The 14,513-nt window shown below is 36.7% G+C and overlaps 2 protein-coding genes across 2 annotated transcripts; one reads left to right on the plus strand and one right to left on the minus strand.

The window, feature by feature from the left end:
* Nucleotides 1-6,605: 6,605 nt before the first annotated feature.
* On the plus strand, nucleotides 6,606-7,586 carry LOC123886459. Its single transcript, XM_045935774.1, has 2 exons — nucleotides 6,606-7,156; nucleotides 7,295-7,586. The coding sequence occupies exons 1-2, from the start codon at nucleotides 6,606-6,608 to the stop codon at nucleotides 7,584-7,586; spliced, it is 843 nt and encodes a 280-aa protein (XP_045791730.1).
* Nucleotides 7,587-10,701: 3,115 nt separating this feature from the next.
* On the minus strand, nucleotides 10,702-11,676 carry LOC123886460. Its single transcript, XM_045935776.1, has 2 exons — nucleotides 11,126-11,676; nucleotides 10,702-10,987 (listed from the first exon to the last, which is right to left on the minus strand). Exons 1-2 carry the CDS (start codon nucleotides 11,674-11,676, stop codon nucleotides 10,702-10,704), a joined length of 837 nt encoding a protein of 278 aa, XP_045791732.1.
* Nucleotides 11,677-14,513: the final 2,837 nt, after the last annotated feature.

A 14,513-nucleotide genomic window follows, 5' to 3' on the forward strand; every position in this document is an offset into this window, starting at 1 on the left:
GCTGGGAAGATTCTCCAAGGGTTTCATTCTATAACTGCTCCATTTAACACCTCTGTGTTTTCACCACTTATGTCATCATCTCATGGAAGCTTGCAATCCATGTTTAGCACTGATTTTGTAAGGAACTTGATGACATCCAATAGTCCTGATCCATCTCAGATACCAGTTCCCATTTTCACTGCTGGAACACTACCATCTCTACCAAGTTCTTTTGCAACTTTAGACTCTTTCTGCTCTTCTGCAACTGCTGCTGCTGCTGCTACTGCAAATTGGTCTGTGCCTGCTGGCTTTGAGGGAAATTTTCAACATGAGGCTGGTACTTCCACTGATCCCAGGCCTCCCAAACGTACCAAGCTTGAAAAGAGAATGTCTCAGATGAGAAAGGATTTAACTCAGCTGATGAGAGGCATGTCAATGCAAAATGACATGTTAATGTATATTATGCTTGAGTTTCAGATCATGAGAAACTGGTTGAATGAGTGTGTTTGTACTACTCTTCAGATTGTTCCACCTCCTTCAAATCCACCACCACCTGTTGAGCCATTCCCACAACCTGAAAACTCCACATCCTCTGATGATTCCAGCCCCACCATTCCTGAATAAACTTCTGTTGCAACCCTTTTTTTTTCTACCCTTTTCAATGATGACAAAGGGGGAGAATGATTTGAGAAAATGAGGGGGAGATTGAACTTGTCTTTTTAAAATGCCTGATCATGTTTTAATTACCTGTTTAGAGGATTAGATATTTTGGGAAGTTCCTTTTGCTGCTATAAGAACTTCTCCTACTATGTTTTTATTTTCTAAACTAGGATTTGTGTTTTAACTTTTGCTTGAATCATTATGTGTTAATCATGAACTAGAAATCATGTTGGATTCTCACTTTGTGAGCTTGATGATTAATGTAATCTATTTTGATTCATATTATGTGTTTTTGCTCAATACTTTATGCTTAAGCAATTATGAAAATTGGATGCTTGAATTGAGGGGGAGCTTGAAAATTAAAACACTAAACAATTTATTTGTGTTTACTAAATTGATTATATCAGAATCCCATTTTTAAAACATAATTCAAGAAGTTTGTCATCATCAAAAAGGGGGAGATTGTTGAGGCAAAATGCAAAATCTCAATTTGATGTTTTAAAGATAACAAACATCTTAATTATATTTTAAATGTAATTCTGATCTCATTGTTATCTAACAAGTGCTCTTGAGTGTTTTAATTAGTCAGGACCAATTAAGCTTCTAATCTCAATGATATTCATTATGTTTTGGCAAAAAGAGAAGCTTCAGGATCAGTCTGAGAATGATCTCTGATTTAATTGCAACATTCTCCTCATGAACAAGAATAATTGCAAAAGCACTTATTTCATTAAGTCAACCATATACAAGACAAAGAAGCACTTTATCATGGCTTTAACTCACAAGATCACAACAGTCCATGATCAATTAAGGCAAGGAATAATTGGAAGGAAAGTGACTTTCCTCTTTGGACAAAGTTAATGATCAAGCATGTGCAAACATGATAAATTCTCAAGGCATCATCTAATCAGGTGTATCAAGAGTGTTTGGACAAGAATTACATAGACCAATAAGGATGAGACAACACACATTCAAATCATAGTTGTCATGTACCTTCAATGTCATTATTTAATGAACATTCTCCAAGAGATTAATTTTTAATCAAGAAAAGGAAGTACATGGAAAGGACAAGTGAATAGTTATGCAAGGACATCACAGCTGCATTCCCTTCATACTACAGCTGGCCACAGTTCTGCATCATTCTCCATTTGAAGATCAAGTGTAAAATTCGCCCAGATTGGAGAACGATCTCAGAATGATGCTGAGAATGACTGTCCTTTGCTTTTGAAGTTGCAAGCTCATCTACAGCTGGCCAAAACGTGCCTAAATGATCTATAACGGATATACTTGGTGAGGAAGCAATGAACAACTATCTACAGCCCATTGCAAGCTGTCATTTTGGCCCTTTTAAGTGAAAATATGAAGAACAGCAGGGAGAACGTTCTGAGAAAGATCAGTTTGAGCTTATCCACTCAACAATTCAGCATGAGCTGTCTATTTTGAATCAACTAGCCGTTGGAGAACTTCCTTTGGGACCAAGGAACTGAAGACTCAAGGTTCAACTATAAAAGGAAGGCTTTGGCAACATTGAAAAGCAAGAGTTCAATTTACAACAATCAATCTACTTGTCTTTGTGACACAAGTTTTTAAGCTCTTCTTTAAAGATCTCTTTCACTCCATATATTGTAATATCATACTAGGATCAATATCCATTTTGAGTGAACAAAGAGAGATTTTATTGTAACTAGCTTTTCAACTTAGTTTGAGTGAGAAAGCTTTAAGATCCAAACCATTATCAAAATTGTAAAGATTGGCTCAAGTCAATACGTAACTATTGATTGAGTGACACCTCATAAAGTCTAGGAAAGACTTAGGTAGATCAAGCAAGTGAAGCTTGGAAGATTGTGATCTTGGATTAGATCAAAGAAGAAGTGTATCTTGAGATCAGTAGAATCTCTTAGTGGACAATCTCACAGGAGCGTGGGGACTGGAGTAGCCCATACTATTAAGGGGTGAACCAGGATAAAATTATTGTGCCTCTTCTCTCCCTTAAACTCATATTAATTTTATGCAAACACAAACACACACAAATCACTTATTGTTTTGTTTGCAGCTCAGAGATCGTTCTAAGATCATTCTCTTAACTTATACTATTTATTCTGAGATCATTCTAACGTATGTTTTGATATCTAATTTTTAAAAGGACAATTTTTAAAGGTTCACAATTCAAACCCCCCTTTCTTGTGAAAAACTTTGCTGCTTCAGTTAGTGCCGTTGGGCCTTGTGATATATTCGGTTCATGACTCGTGTCTTTTTGGTTGATGAACTTGATATATCCGTTGTATGTAAATTATTCAGGTACACACTTTGCTTCGAGGAAGCCCTGTAATATAATGTGTTGATGTTATATTTATTTTCTATTGAATGACGAATTGCCGAGATAGCTGCGGGCGTTCACGCGCGCCATTTTATTTAAGCGTGTTGATTAAAATTCATATGCGTTGGATGTGGGAAATTCTATGGAATTGGAAAAGTTTGTAATTAAAAGAATAGGATGAATCGTCCCGGAAATTTTAGTGCTGGGGGACCCAGTCGTCCTAATCATCAGAATCAGAACAGGGGAAGACAGGGGAATAGGCCTTATAACCTGTTGGATATTTGAAGGATTGCGCTTTTTAATCTCTCAAAGGTAATGGCCTGAAATTGTTTTAGCTAAAAATTGCCAAAGGGGGAGATTGTTGGATATTTGAATTGGCTTAATTTTGCTAAAACAAATATACTAACAAGATGTTGGAAAACATGTTACAACATCATATTTATTCAAGGAAATCTCGCGCATTTATGAGAGCATCTGCTATTTATGGAAATCCACTTAAAGAGCACGCTTAATGGAGATTTGATCTGATCAGGAATTTTAAGGATAAGATTAGACTTAATGGCACAACGGTATGATCACATTTATCCTAGAAAGTCCCTTAAACATTTTTGGAAAGTTTCTATACATTCTTGATGAAGATCAAAAGAGAACCAGATCATCTTTTATGAGCTACAAGGAGCGTCCTATCAGTAATGAAGAAAGAGGAGTGTGCTAGATCATTATATATACGAAGACCAAACTCAAGACTAAGCATCTCATTGAAAAAGTATTAGTTACATATATTGAGTCTTTGTTGAGTCTTTTATTATTTGATTGTAATTCTTGCTTGTGGATTCTATAACACGAGTTAAGAAGTAAGTTTATTATTTTAAGGTGACTCCTAAGCTTTGAAGTACGGAGTTTACCGTGTGTGATTCACTTGAAGCTTTTAAGCAAAAGTGAAGTGTTGTCTTGGCAAGTTGTCGCCACATCATTCTTAACATTGTTTAAACAACACAGGTTGTGTTGTGTGAGTGGAAGTGAGATGGGATCTCATGTCTAGGAGTTCCTAGGCAGAAGTTGCATGAGTAGTGTCGAGGTTATAAGGCGTAAACCAGGGGTTTGCTGGAGGTCTTAGTTTAAGGCGTAAATCCTAGGGTTTGCTGGAGGTCTTAGTAACTAGAGCTATTAGTGGATTTCCTTCCTGGATTGGTATCCCCCAGAGTAGGCAGTTGGCTGAACTGGGTTAACAATTACTTGTGTCATTTATTTATTCTCTGTCAGTTTTTATATGTTATATAAGATGTTCCAACAATAGAAACAACGTTAATCATAAAGTAGTTGTTGGGACATCTTAGGCAACATCATTCTAGTGATACCAGAATTTCAATTGGTATCAGAGCAGGCACCCTGTTCTGTTATTTTGGGTGAGCTCCAGGGAAAGTACTTTCTGGTACAATGGATAAAGAAGGAGGGTCAGTGTCTAAACCTCCTTTACTGACAGGTCCTGAGAACTATGATTATTGGAAATCTCGTATGGAGGCTTTCATAAAATCAATTGACAGTAGGACATGGAAGGCTGTGTTACGTGGATGGGAACCACCAATGGTTCTTGACAAAGATGGCAATAAAACTGATGTTAAGAAGCCACATGATGAATGGACCAAAGATGAGGATGATCTGGCACTTGGCAACTCCAAAGCCTTGTATGCAATTTTCAATGGTGTGGATGCTAACATGTTCAGGCTTGTTAAGAGATGTATTACTGTTAAGCATGCCTGGGAGATTCTGAGAAAAACTCATGAAGGAACATCAAAAGTTAAGCTATCTAAGCTTCAGATGCTCAAAACCAATTTTGAGAATCTCAGAATGAAGGAGGAAGAAACCATTCATGACTTTCAAATGAATGTGCTTGACTTTGCAAATTCGTTTGATGCACTTGGAAAACCTATCTCAGATGAGGAGCTAGTTGGAAAAATACTCAGATCTTTGCCTAAAAGATTTGATATGAAGGTGACAGCCATTGAGGAGGCTCATGATCTCTCAAGCCTAAATTTAGATGAACTCATAGGATCACTTCAGACCTATGAAATTGGTTTGAACAGAAGAAATGAAAAGAAAGATAAGAATCTAGCCTTTGCTTCAAAAAGTGCTGCTGATGATTTACAAATTGAATCTGAAGGTGAAGAAAGCTTAGCTGAGTCTATGGCTATGCTTGGGAGACAGTTCAACAAGTTGATGAAGAAAGTGGATCAAAGGTCCAAGCCAAATGGTCGATTCAACAACAACAAAAATCCAGCTTTCAGAAAAAGACAAATGAAGATGAAAAAGGAGTGAGATGCCATGAATGTGAAGGTTTTGGCCATATCAGAACTGAATGTCCAACCTTTCTAAAAAGGCAAAAGAAAAGTCTTGTGGTTTCATGGTCTGACACAGATTCAGAGGAGGAAGAATCTGCCAAATTTGTTAATGCTTTAACAGGAGTTTGTGTATCTGACTCAGAATCATGTGATGAGGAGGTAACTTATGAGGAACTAGCTGCTACTTACAAAGATCTTCATAATAGAAGTATAGAAGTCTGCAAAGCATTGGAGAAACAAAAGAAGATCAATGGCAAACTGCAAGCTGAGAGAAATGACTTACTCATGAACATCAATAATCTCAACATTAAGGTTGAAGATCAGAGTAGTCAAATTCGACAGTTGGAAATGGAGAAGTCTAACCTCCTGTGTAAAGTTGCTAAACAAGGTGAAGAAGTGACCAAGTTAAATGCTGACTTGGATCAAGTCACAAAAGTGGCTAAAATGATGACTTGTTTCATCTATCATACACCATATTACCCTGGAGATGGTGCTGCCATTAGAGAGGATGATAATGGCTCTCAACCTAGGGGACCAAGGCCTCGTGTTGGTCATACTGCCCGTATGAGAGTGCGTAGCCGTAGTCCAGTTTATTATAATTTTGTGAATCATCAAGCAAATTTAAGAATGAATAATAATGAGAATCAAATTGTACCTGATGAAGATCTTTCTGAAGACTCTAGTGGTGGAGAAGCTAACGGGAATAATGGAAGTCTCCCTAATGGTCATTAATAGTAATAATAATGGTTAGGCAGTACGTAAAATATTAACTAATGGTAGGATTAAGTCTTGAAGCCTTTTGGGTTATTATAGTAGACTAGATAAGTCTATGCTTCATGACTCTCTTTTGTGACTCTTGGTGGCAGTAACTTCTAGGGTGTAAGGTGTATGACTCATGATTAGCTAAGAATAGTTTGATCTAATTAGGAACTATTTACTTGCAGGTTTTGTGAAATAGTTTAACTATACCTGTCAAGTTTAACTATGTAAGCCTACTGGCATGAAAATTATGACTTTGTGAAATATATGATGCATATTCTATATAATAATGTGTTTTTCATTTTATATTTATTAACTTTATTTAGACTAAAAGTAAAAAAAAAAAAAAAGTATTATTGTTATTCCATTACAAGTAAAGTATATAAATAGAGTTAATTCATATTCGCGATTAAATTTTACGACTTAACACCATTTTCTACAGTTACTGAAAATGGGGTGTTACAATAGTGGTATCAGAGCACGGTTTGTATCTTTTGGGTTAACTTTGTCTTTCTATAAGGTTTTAATTGATATTACCTTCTAGGAATTCAATGGCTCGTAGAAACACACGTTTAAATCCTGGAAATGCTGAAGGTGACAACAACAATGTTGATAATGACATGCATAGAGCTATCCAAGACATGGCGAACATGGCGGCTTCCATTGCACAACAAACTGCTGCGAAGACTCAAAGAGACCTTCGAAAACAACAGAGGGAGGAACAAGCTGTTGAGTCCAAAGGATTGGTGGATTTTAGACGTCACGATCCTCCACAATTTCAGGGAGACCCGGAGCCGGAGAAAGCTGACTTATGGCTTCAGGAAATCGAGAAAATATTTGATGTACTGAAGCGTCTTGATGGATTAAAGGTGACCTATGCAACTTACTTGTTGCTTGGAGATGCAGAATATTGGTGGAAGGGAGCCCGACAAATAGTTGAAGCTAATAACCAAGAAGTCACATGGGAGATATTTCGTACTAAGTTTCTTGATAAATATTTTCCTAGGAGTGTAAGGACTGCAAAGGAACAAGAATTTCTAAACTTGAAACAAGGAGGAATGACAATTCGGGAATATGCGGCAAAGTTTGAGTCGCTGGCAAAGTATTTTTGATTCTTCCAAGATCAAATTGATGAAGATTGGTTATGTGAACGTTTTGAAGGTGGGCTGAAGCATAGCATTAAAGAGTCTGTCATGCCACTGGAGATTCGTCAATTCCAACCGCTTGTGGAAAAATGCAGAAAGATAAAAGCAATGAAGGAAAGTGCAACCAATCGAGTGAATGTAGGAGGACCATCTAGGTCTAAGTATCCAACTCAAGGAGGGAACCAGAAGGGAAAGCACCAATACAAAAAGCCTTATTCTCGACCCTCGGGGAATAATCAGAATCAACGACCATATCGTCCAATTACATCTGCACTTGGAAATGGAGCAAACAGGAACCCGAATCAGGAATTCACTAGAAGATGCTTCAAATGCGGAAAACCATACCATTTGGCTAATTCTTGTCAGATTTTCATGAATATCTCTTGATGCCATTTGGAGTGACGAATGCACCGGCGATTTTCATGGACTATATGAACCGGATTTTTAATCCACTCCTTGATAAGTTTGTTGTCGTGTTCATCGATGATATTCTCATATATTCCAAAAGTTACGAGGAGCATGAAGACCATCTGCGTCAAGTTTTACAGATCCTACATGAAAAGAAGTTGTACGCGAAACGGTCAAAATGCGAATTTTGGCTTGAGGAAGTGAAATTCTTGGGGCACGTGATTTCAAGGGATGGAATAGCTGTAGATCCCGCAAAAGTAGAGACAATACTTTCATGGGAACGACCGCAGACAGTGACCGAGATTCGTAGCTTCGTTGGCTTAGCCGGATACTATCGAAGATTTATCGAAGGATTTTCAAAGATTGCGGCACCATTAACTAAACTCACGAAGAAAAATCAACCATTTGTATGGACCCAAGAGTGTGAGGAATGTTTTCAAACCATGAAAAGGCTTTTGACAACATCACCCGTGTTAGTTTTGCCACAACCAGATCAACCATATGAAGTTTATTGTGATGCTTCATACCAAGGGCTAGGATGTGTGCTTATGCAGCATAGGAAAGTTGTAGCTTACGCCTCGAGACAGTTGAAGACTCATGAGAAAAACTACCCAACACATGATTTGGAATTAGCTGCAGTAGTCTTTGCATTAAAGATTTGGAGACACTACTTATATGGAGCTAGATTTGAAGTGTACAGTGACCATAAAAGTTTGAAATACCTTTTTGATCAAAAGGAGCTCAACATGAGGCAGCGACGTTGGATGGAATTTCTCAAAGATTATGATTTCACCTTACTTTATCATCCTGGGAAAGCAAATGTTGTGGCGGATGCATTAAGTCGGAAGACGATTCACATTTCTGCCATGATGCAAAGGAATTGGAGTTGATAGAAAAATTTCGAGATCTCAATCTCAATATGGAATTGTCTAATGGAAAAATTTGCTTTGGAATGATCAAGGTGTCTAGTGGACTCATGGAGGATATTCGTCAATAACAAGAAAATGATGAACAACTGAATGAGAAGAGAAAATTATTTGGACAAGAAAAAGCTAAAGAATTCAGTTTGGGAACTGATGGCATTTTAAGATGCAGTGGGAGAATTTGTGTTCCAAATAATATGAAAATGAGAAAAATGATTTTGGACGAAGCACATAAAAGCATGCTTAGTATTCATCCAGGAGCGACAAAAATGTACCAAGATTTGAAGCAGAAGTTTTGGTGGCCAGGAATGAAAAAGCAAGTCGCAGAGTACGTTGCATCATGTCTAACATGTCAAAAAGCAAAAGTTGAACATCAAAGACCAGCGGGGGTGCTTCAATCGTTGGACACACCAGAGTGGAAGTGGGAGAGTATTTCAATGGATTTTGTGGTGGGATTACCAAGAACCAGACATAATTTTGATTCAATTTGGGTGATCGTAGATAGACTAACAAAGTCAGCACATTTCTTACCTATTAACATTAACTACAATGTGGAGAAGTTGACTGAAATCTACATCAAGGAAATCATCCGATTACATGGGGTGCCTTCAAGTATTATTTCAGATCGGGATCCAAAATTCACTTCTCATTTTTGGCAAAATTTACAAAAAGCTTTAGGGACGAAACTGCAACTAAGTTCAGCATACCACCCTCAGACGGATGGTCAAACAGAGAGAACGATTCAATCTTTAGAAGATTTGCTTAGGGCATGCGTTCTAGACAACAGAGGAAGTTCGGATGATCTACTACCACTAATCGAGTTTACTTATAATAATTGTTTTTTTTTCTTTCTTAGTTTATTCTTGTGACTAAAAAGAAAGGCAAATAACGTTTTTGTAGGCTCTCGAACGCATGGTTATCTTTATTGAATTTATTGTACTCATCGTTGTAACCACTTTTACCTTTGACTGTCTTGGTAATTTCACTTTTGACCTTGACTGTTGCTTTTTGATAATGACAAAAGGGGGAGTGGTTGGCGCTATTAATTGTTATCCTAAAACTGAAACCACCTCAGAGTTTGAATCTTATATTAGTTTGTTTATTTTTTTCGTTATAATTTATGTGGAGACTAAGTTATAAAATTGAAATAAATTTTTATATGTAAGGATAAGGAAAGATTGCACTCTTGACTTAACCTTATGTGACTCAGGGGGAGAGCTTGCGAACCTCTCTTCTGAAGGAAAAATATGAAAATTCATCTCACTTTAAATAACTTATTCTTATACTAAATTAAGATATCGTGGATAAAATTTAAACTTGCAGCTTTATGGAGTATCAATCTTACGGGGAGCTTGCAAATCTCACAAACCTAAGAGAAACATGATAAATTAATTTAACAACAATTGACAATTAATACTTGTGTTTGTCATCATCAAAAAGGGGGAGAATGTTGGAACAAAATTGAGATTTAAATGTCCCCCCCATGATTATTAAATTTTTATGATAACAAAGTATTAAATGTACAATTGGAGATACTAAAATTTATTTGTAAGTATGCAGAATTATTTTGAAAATAAGTTATGAACACATGCCAGAAGATGACCATTCAAAAGTTCTTAAAGCTCAGAGGATATCAACGTCAGAAGTTGTAAGTCTTAGAGTTTGGAAGCCTCAGCAGTTGATAAGTCAGAAGATGATAAACCTCTGGATCGATCTTGATCTTTGTGAAGACTGGGTTATGAAGTTTGAATCATTGCATCAACACTTTTATCAACGAAGAAAGAGACCTCACAAGTGGTTCAGAATAGCTTTCTTACATAATCCCTAGTCTTAAGGAAGAAACTTGGTTTGTCTCTCTTCTTAGCTTAGAATGGAAAGTCTTCTCTGCATCAAGCCAAAGTAACTGAAACTCTTATTCAATTTTGGATGCTATTCAAATTCATGTCAAGACAAGTTCAAGCTGACAATCTTATCTTCAATAACGGTCATCTGCAACGTCTATATTTCTCATTGGCATATAAATACAAGACGAATTGCATTGCTGCATACAACAATCCTACGCGCGTAATCGAATTGAAAGAGCCTCTGCACAAAAGACTTAAAGCTCTGAAGCTCTTGTTCTGTCATAATCTGATAGTTCTTTAAACACTTGTAACTTATCATACTTGTGTTTATTTAAGTCTTAGGTGTTCGGGTATGGTCAAATGGTATGGTTTTCCGCATTTGAAGCATCTTCTAGTGAATTCCTGATTCGGGTTCCTGTTTGCTCCATTTCCAAGTGCAGATGTAATTGGACGATATGGTCGTTGATTCTGATTATTCCCCGAGGGTCGAGAATAAGGCTTTTTGTATTGGTGCTTTCCCTTCTGGTTCCCTCCTTGAGTTGGATACTTAGACCTAGATGGTCCTCCTACATTCACTCGATTGGTTGCACTTTCCTTCATTGCTTTTATCTTTCTGCATTTTTCCACAAGCGGTTGGAATTGACGAATCTCCAGTGGCATGACAGACTCTTTAATGCTATGCTTCAGCCCACCTTCAAAACGTTCACATAACCAATCTTCATCAATTTGATCTTGGAAGAATCAAAAATACTTTGCCAGCGACTCAAACTTTGCCGCGTATTCCCGAATTGTCATTCCTCCTTGTTTCAAGTTTAGAAATTCTTGTTCCTTTGCAGTCCTTACACTCCTAGGAAAATATTTATCAAGAAACTTAGTACGAAATATCTCCCATGTGACTTCTTGGTTATTAGCTTCAACTATTTGTCGGGCTCCCTTCCACCAATATTCTGCATCTCCAAGCAACAAGTAAGTTGCATAGGTCACCTTTAATCCATCAAGACGCTTCAGTACATCAAATATTTTCTCGATTTCCTGAAGCCATAAGTCAGCTTTCTCCGGCTCCGGGTCTCCCTGAAATTGTGGAGGATCGTGACGTCTAAAATCCACCAATCCTTTGGACTCAACAGCTTGTTCCTCCCTCTGTTGTTTTCGAAGGTCTCTTTGAGTCTTCGCAGCAGTTTGTTGGGCAATGGAAGCCGCCATGTTCGCCATGTCTTGGATAGCTCTATGCATGTCATTATCAACATTGTTGTTGTCACCTTCAGCATTTCCAGGATTTAAACGTGTGTTTCTACGAGCCATTGAATTCCTAGAAGGTAATATCAATTAAAACCTTATAGAAAGACAAAGTTAACCCAAAAGATACAAACCGTGCTCTGATACCACTATTGTAACACCCCATTTTCAGTAACTGTAGAAAATGGTGTTAAGTCGTAAAATTTAATCGCGAATATGAATTAACTCTATTTATATACTTTACTTGTAATGGAATAACAATAATACTTTTTTTTTTTTTTTTACTTTTAGTCTAAATAAAGTTAATAAATATAAAATGAAAAACACATTATTATATAGAATATGCATCATATATTTCACAAAGTCATAATTTTCATGCCAGTAGGCTTACATAGTTAAACTTGACAGGTATAGTTAAACTATTTCACAAAACCTGCAAGTAAATAGTTCCTAATTAGATCAAACTATTCTTAGCTAATCATGAGTCATACACCTTACACCCTAGAAGTTACTGCCACCAAGAGTCACAAAAGAGAGTCATGAAGCATAGACTTATCTAGTCTACTATAATAACCCAAAAGGCTTCAAGACTTAATCCTACCATTAGTTAATATTTTACGTACTGCCTAACCATTATTATTACTATTAATGACCATTAGGGAGACTTCCATTATTCCCGTTAGCTTCTCCACCACTAGAGTCTTCAGAAAGATCTTCATCAGGTACAATTTGATTCTCATTATTATTCATTCTTAAATTTGCTTGATGATTCACAAAATTATAATAAACTGGACTACGGCTACGCACTCTCATACGGGCAGTATGACCAACACGAGGCCTTGGTCCCCTAGGTTGAGAGCCATTATCATCCTCTCTAATGGCAGCACCATCTCCAGGGTAATATGGTGTATGATAGATGTGGAGTAGAGTACTTAGTTGCCGTTCAAACATTGTCCGTAACAGAATGACTATAAAGTCGGTTGATGGGTACTCCACAAATCATGCTGAGGGACATGAGTGACCTAGATGGAATTTGCCCCTCCTACATAACAGGAGCAATATCTGTAGGCCTCTTGATGGAATATGACTGATAAAATGCGTGGCCACGCCTGTAACACCCAAACCCATTATTTATATATTTCTACCTTTAGTAAAATCTTTTTCAAAATACGCAACGGAAAATCACATTTAATTTATTGAATATCGGTTCGAGTATTACACTCCTCTATCAAAATAATACTAATGTAATTAATTAGTAAAAATAGTGTTTATACAAATCTTTGAATCAAATAATGTATTTATTGATTATACAAAACAACCTAGACAGTAGACTTTATATACAATATAAAACCCTTTCCCGTGTCACAATCAGAGCAGAGCTTCACCGACGACTCGACATCGAATACCACAAAACCTGTAAATCTGGACCCCCAACGATCCAGCACATAACACATAAAAGAGAGTTAGACAACATACTCAAAATATAAGTGTAAGTAAATGGTACTTAGACACTTCTTCATAAAAACATGCATAATCATACATTATACATATACCTCACCATCATTCATGCATATTCATATATCATGCATATACTTCATTTATCACATAATCAATCATTCACAAAATACACCAAACATATAGTTTCACGTCATCTCGGACAATACCAAAACATTAACAAATACATTGTTCAGATTATGGTCATGACGGACCCTGCGTTGTTCATTTTATAGTCATGACGGACTCTGCTCCTCACATACGGATTAACAATCAACATTTACCAAGTATGTGTCAAACATCATTTATCATAAAATGCACACAAAATCCCTAATGCAATCTAATGCTTCACATTCATGTTATGTCCTCTAGACACCTCTAATGCATGTGGTACCATCGTCTTTATCAGAGTATCTCACCTCCGATATCCTTCTTTATCAAACAAATATAGTTTGATATCCTTCTTTATTGGACAAGCCAATATCCCTAAATATTCATGATGCATGCACTCAAAACTCATGAATATACTCATCAACAATTATGGCATATAGCCCATCAACAATAACGTGGAACACTATCCAACGTTCGTCTTTATTAAGATAATCAATACCTTAATATCCGTCTTTATCGAATAACATAATTCGATATACTTCTTTATTAGAATAACATACTCTAATATCCTTCTTTATTTAGTTGATTAACACCTTAATATACTTCTTTGATATTTAAACAAACATCATCAACAATCATCAACACATACAATGCATTTACTCACATTTTTAACACAATACTAATAATATAAGTAAAGTGTATTAAGCATGCATTTTATCATAAAACAAACTCCGGAATCGGAATCTACTCGAAAAACTGGGTAAAATACATAATATAACATGTTAGAACCCTCAAAGTCATTCAAATTCCAAAACAGCAAAGTGCTGTGCTGACACGGTGGCTAAGCGAGACTTAGCGAGCTGTAGCGAGCAGTTCGCTAAGCGAAGGTCAGCGAGCTTCAGCGAACCACACCAGTGGCTCACCTGCTCGTAGCGAGCTGCAGCGAGCTGTAGCGAACAGCTCCTGCCAGAACTGCTCAAAACATGCGATTTCCACCCAAATTCACCCAAAAATCCCATTTTTCATGTTATAAATCCCAAAAGAGTTTGTATTCACACATAACAAACATGGATAAACACAAAAGGACAGTCCATTTCTCAGATCTACCTCATAAACATCGAAAAAGTAAGGATTGACACTTTTTCATCAAAACTCTCAAGAACACAAAGTTCTTGAGTTTAATCTGTTATAAAACTCGTTTTTATCCATTATTTTCGTTCATTAATCATGTTAAAAGCATGTTAAACATATTAAGAACCTTAGGAACGAATTCCATCAAGAAAATCCGATCTAAAGCT

Source organism: Trifolium pratense, linkage group LG5 (genome assembly GCF_020283565.1).
Source record: "Trifolium pratense cultivar HEN17-A07 linkage group LG5, ARS_RC_1.1, whole genome shotgun sequence".
Classification (NCBI taxonomy): Eukaryota; Viridiplantae; Streptophyta; class Magnoliopsida; order Fabales; family Fabaceae; genus Trifolium; species Trifolium pratense.

What these genes read in the sequence shown, in the direction of transcription:
- LOC123886459 (XM_045935774.1), top strand. Translation starts at nt 6,606, where the DNA reads ATGGCTCGTAGAAACACACGTTTAAATCCTGGAAATGCTGAAGGTGAC. An exon ending in AAGTTTGAGTCGCTGGCAAA is followed by an intron (nt 7,157 to 7,294) that starts GTATTTTTGATT and finishes GGAAAAATGCAG; the next exon opens with AAAGATAAAAGCAATGAAGG.
- LOC123886460 (XM_045935776.1), bottom strand. Translation starts at nt 11,676, where the DNA reads ATGGCTCGTAGAAACACACGTTTAAATCCTGGAAATGCTGAAGGTGAC. An exon ending in AAGTTTGAGTCGCTGGCAAA is followed by an intron (nt 10,988 to 11,125) that starts GTATTTTTGATT and finishes GGAAAAATGCAG; the next exon opens with AAAGATAAAAGCAATGAAGG.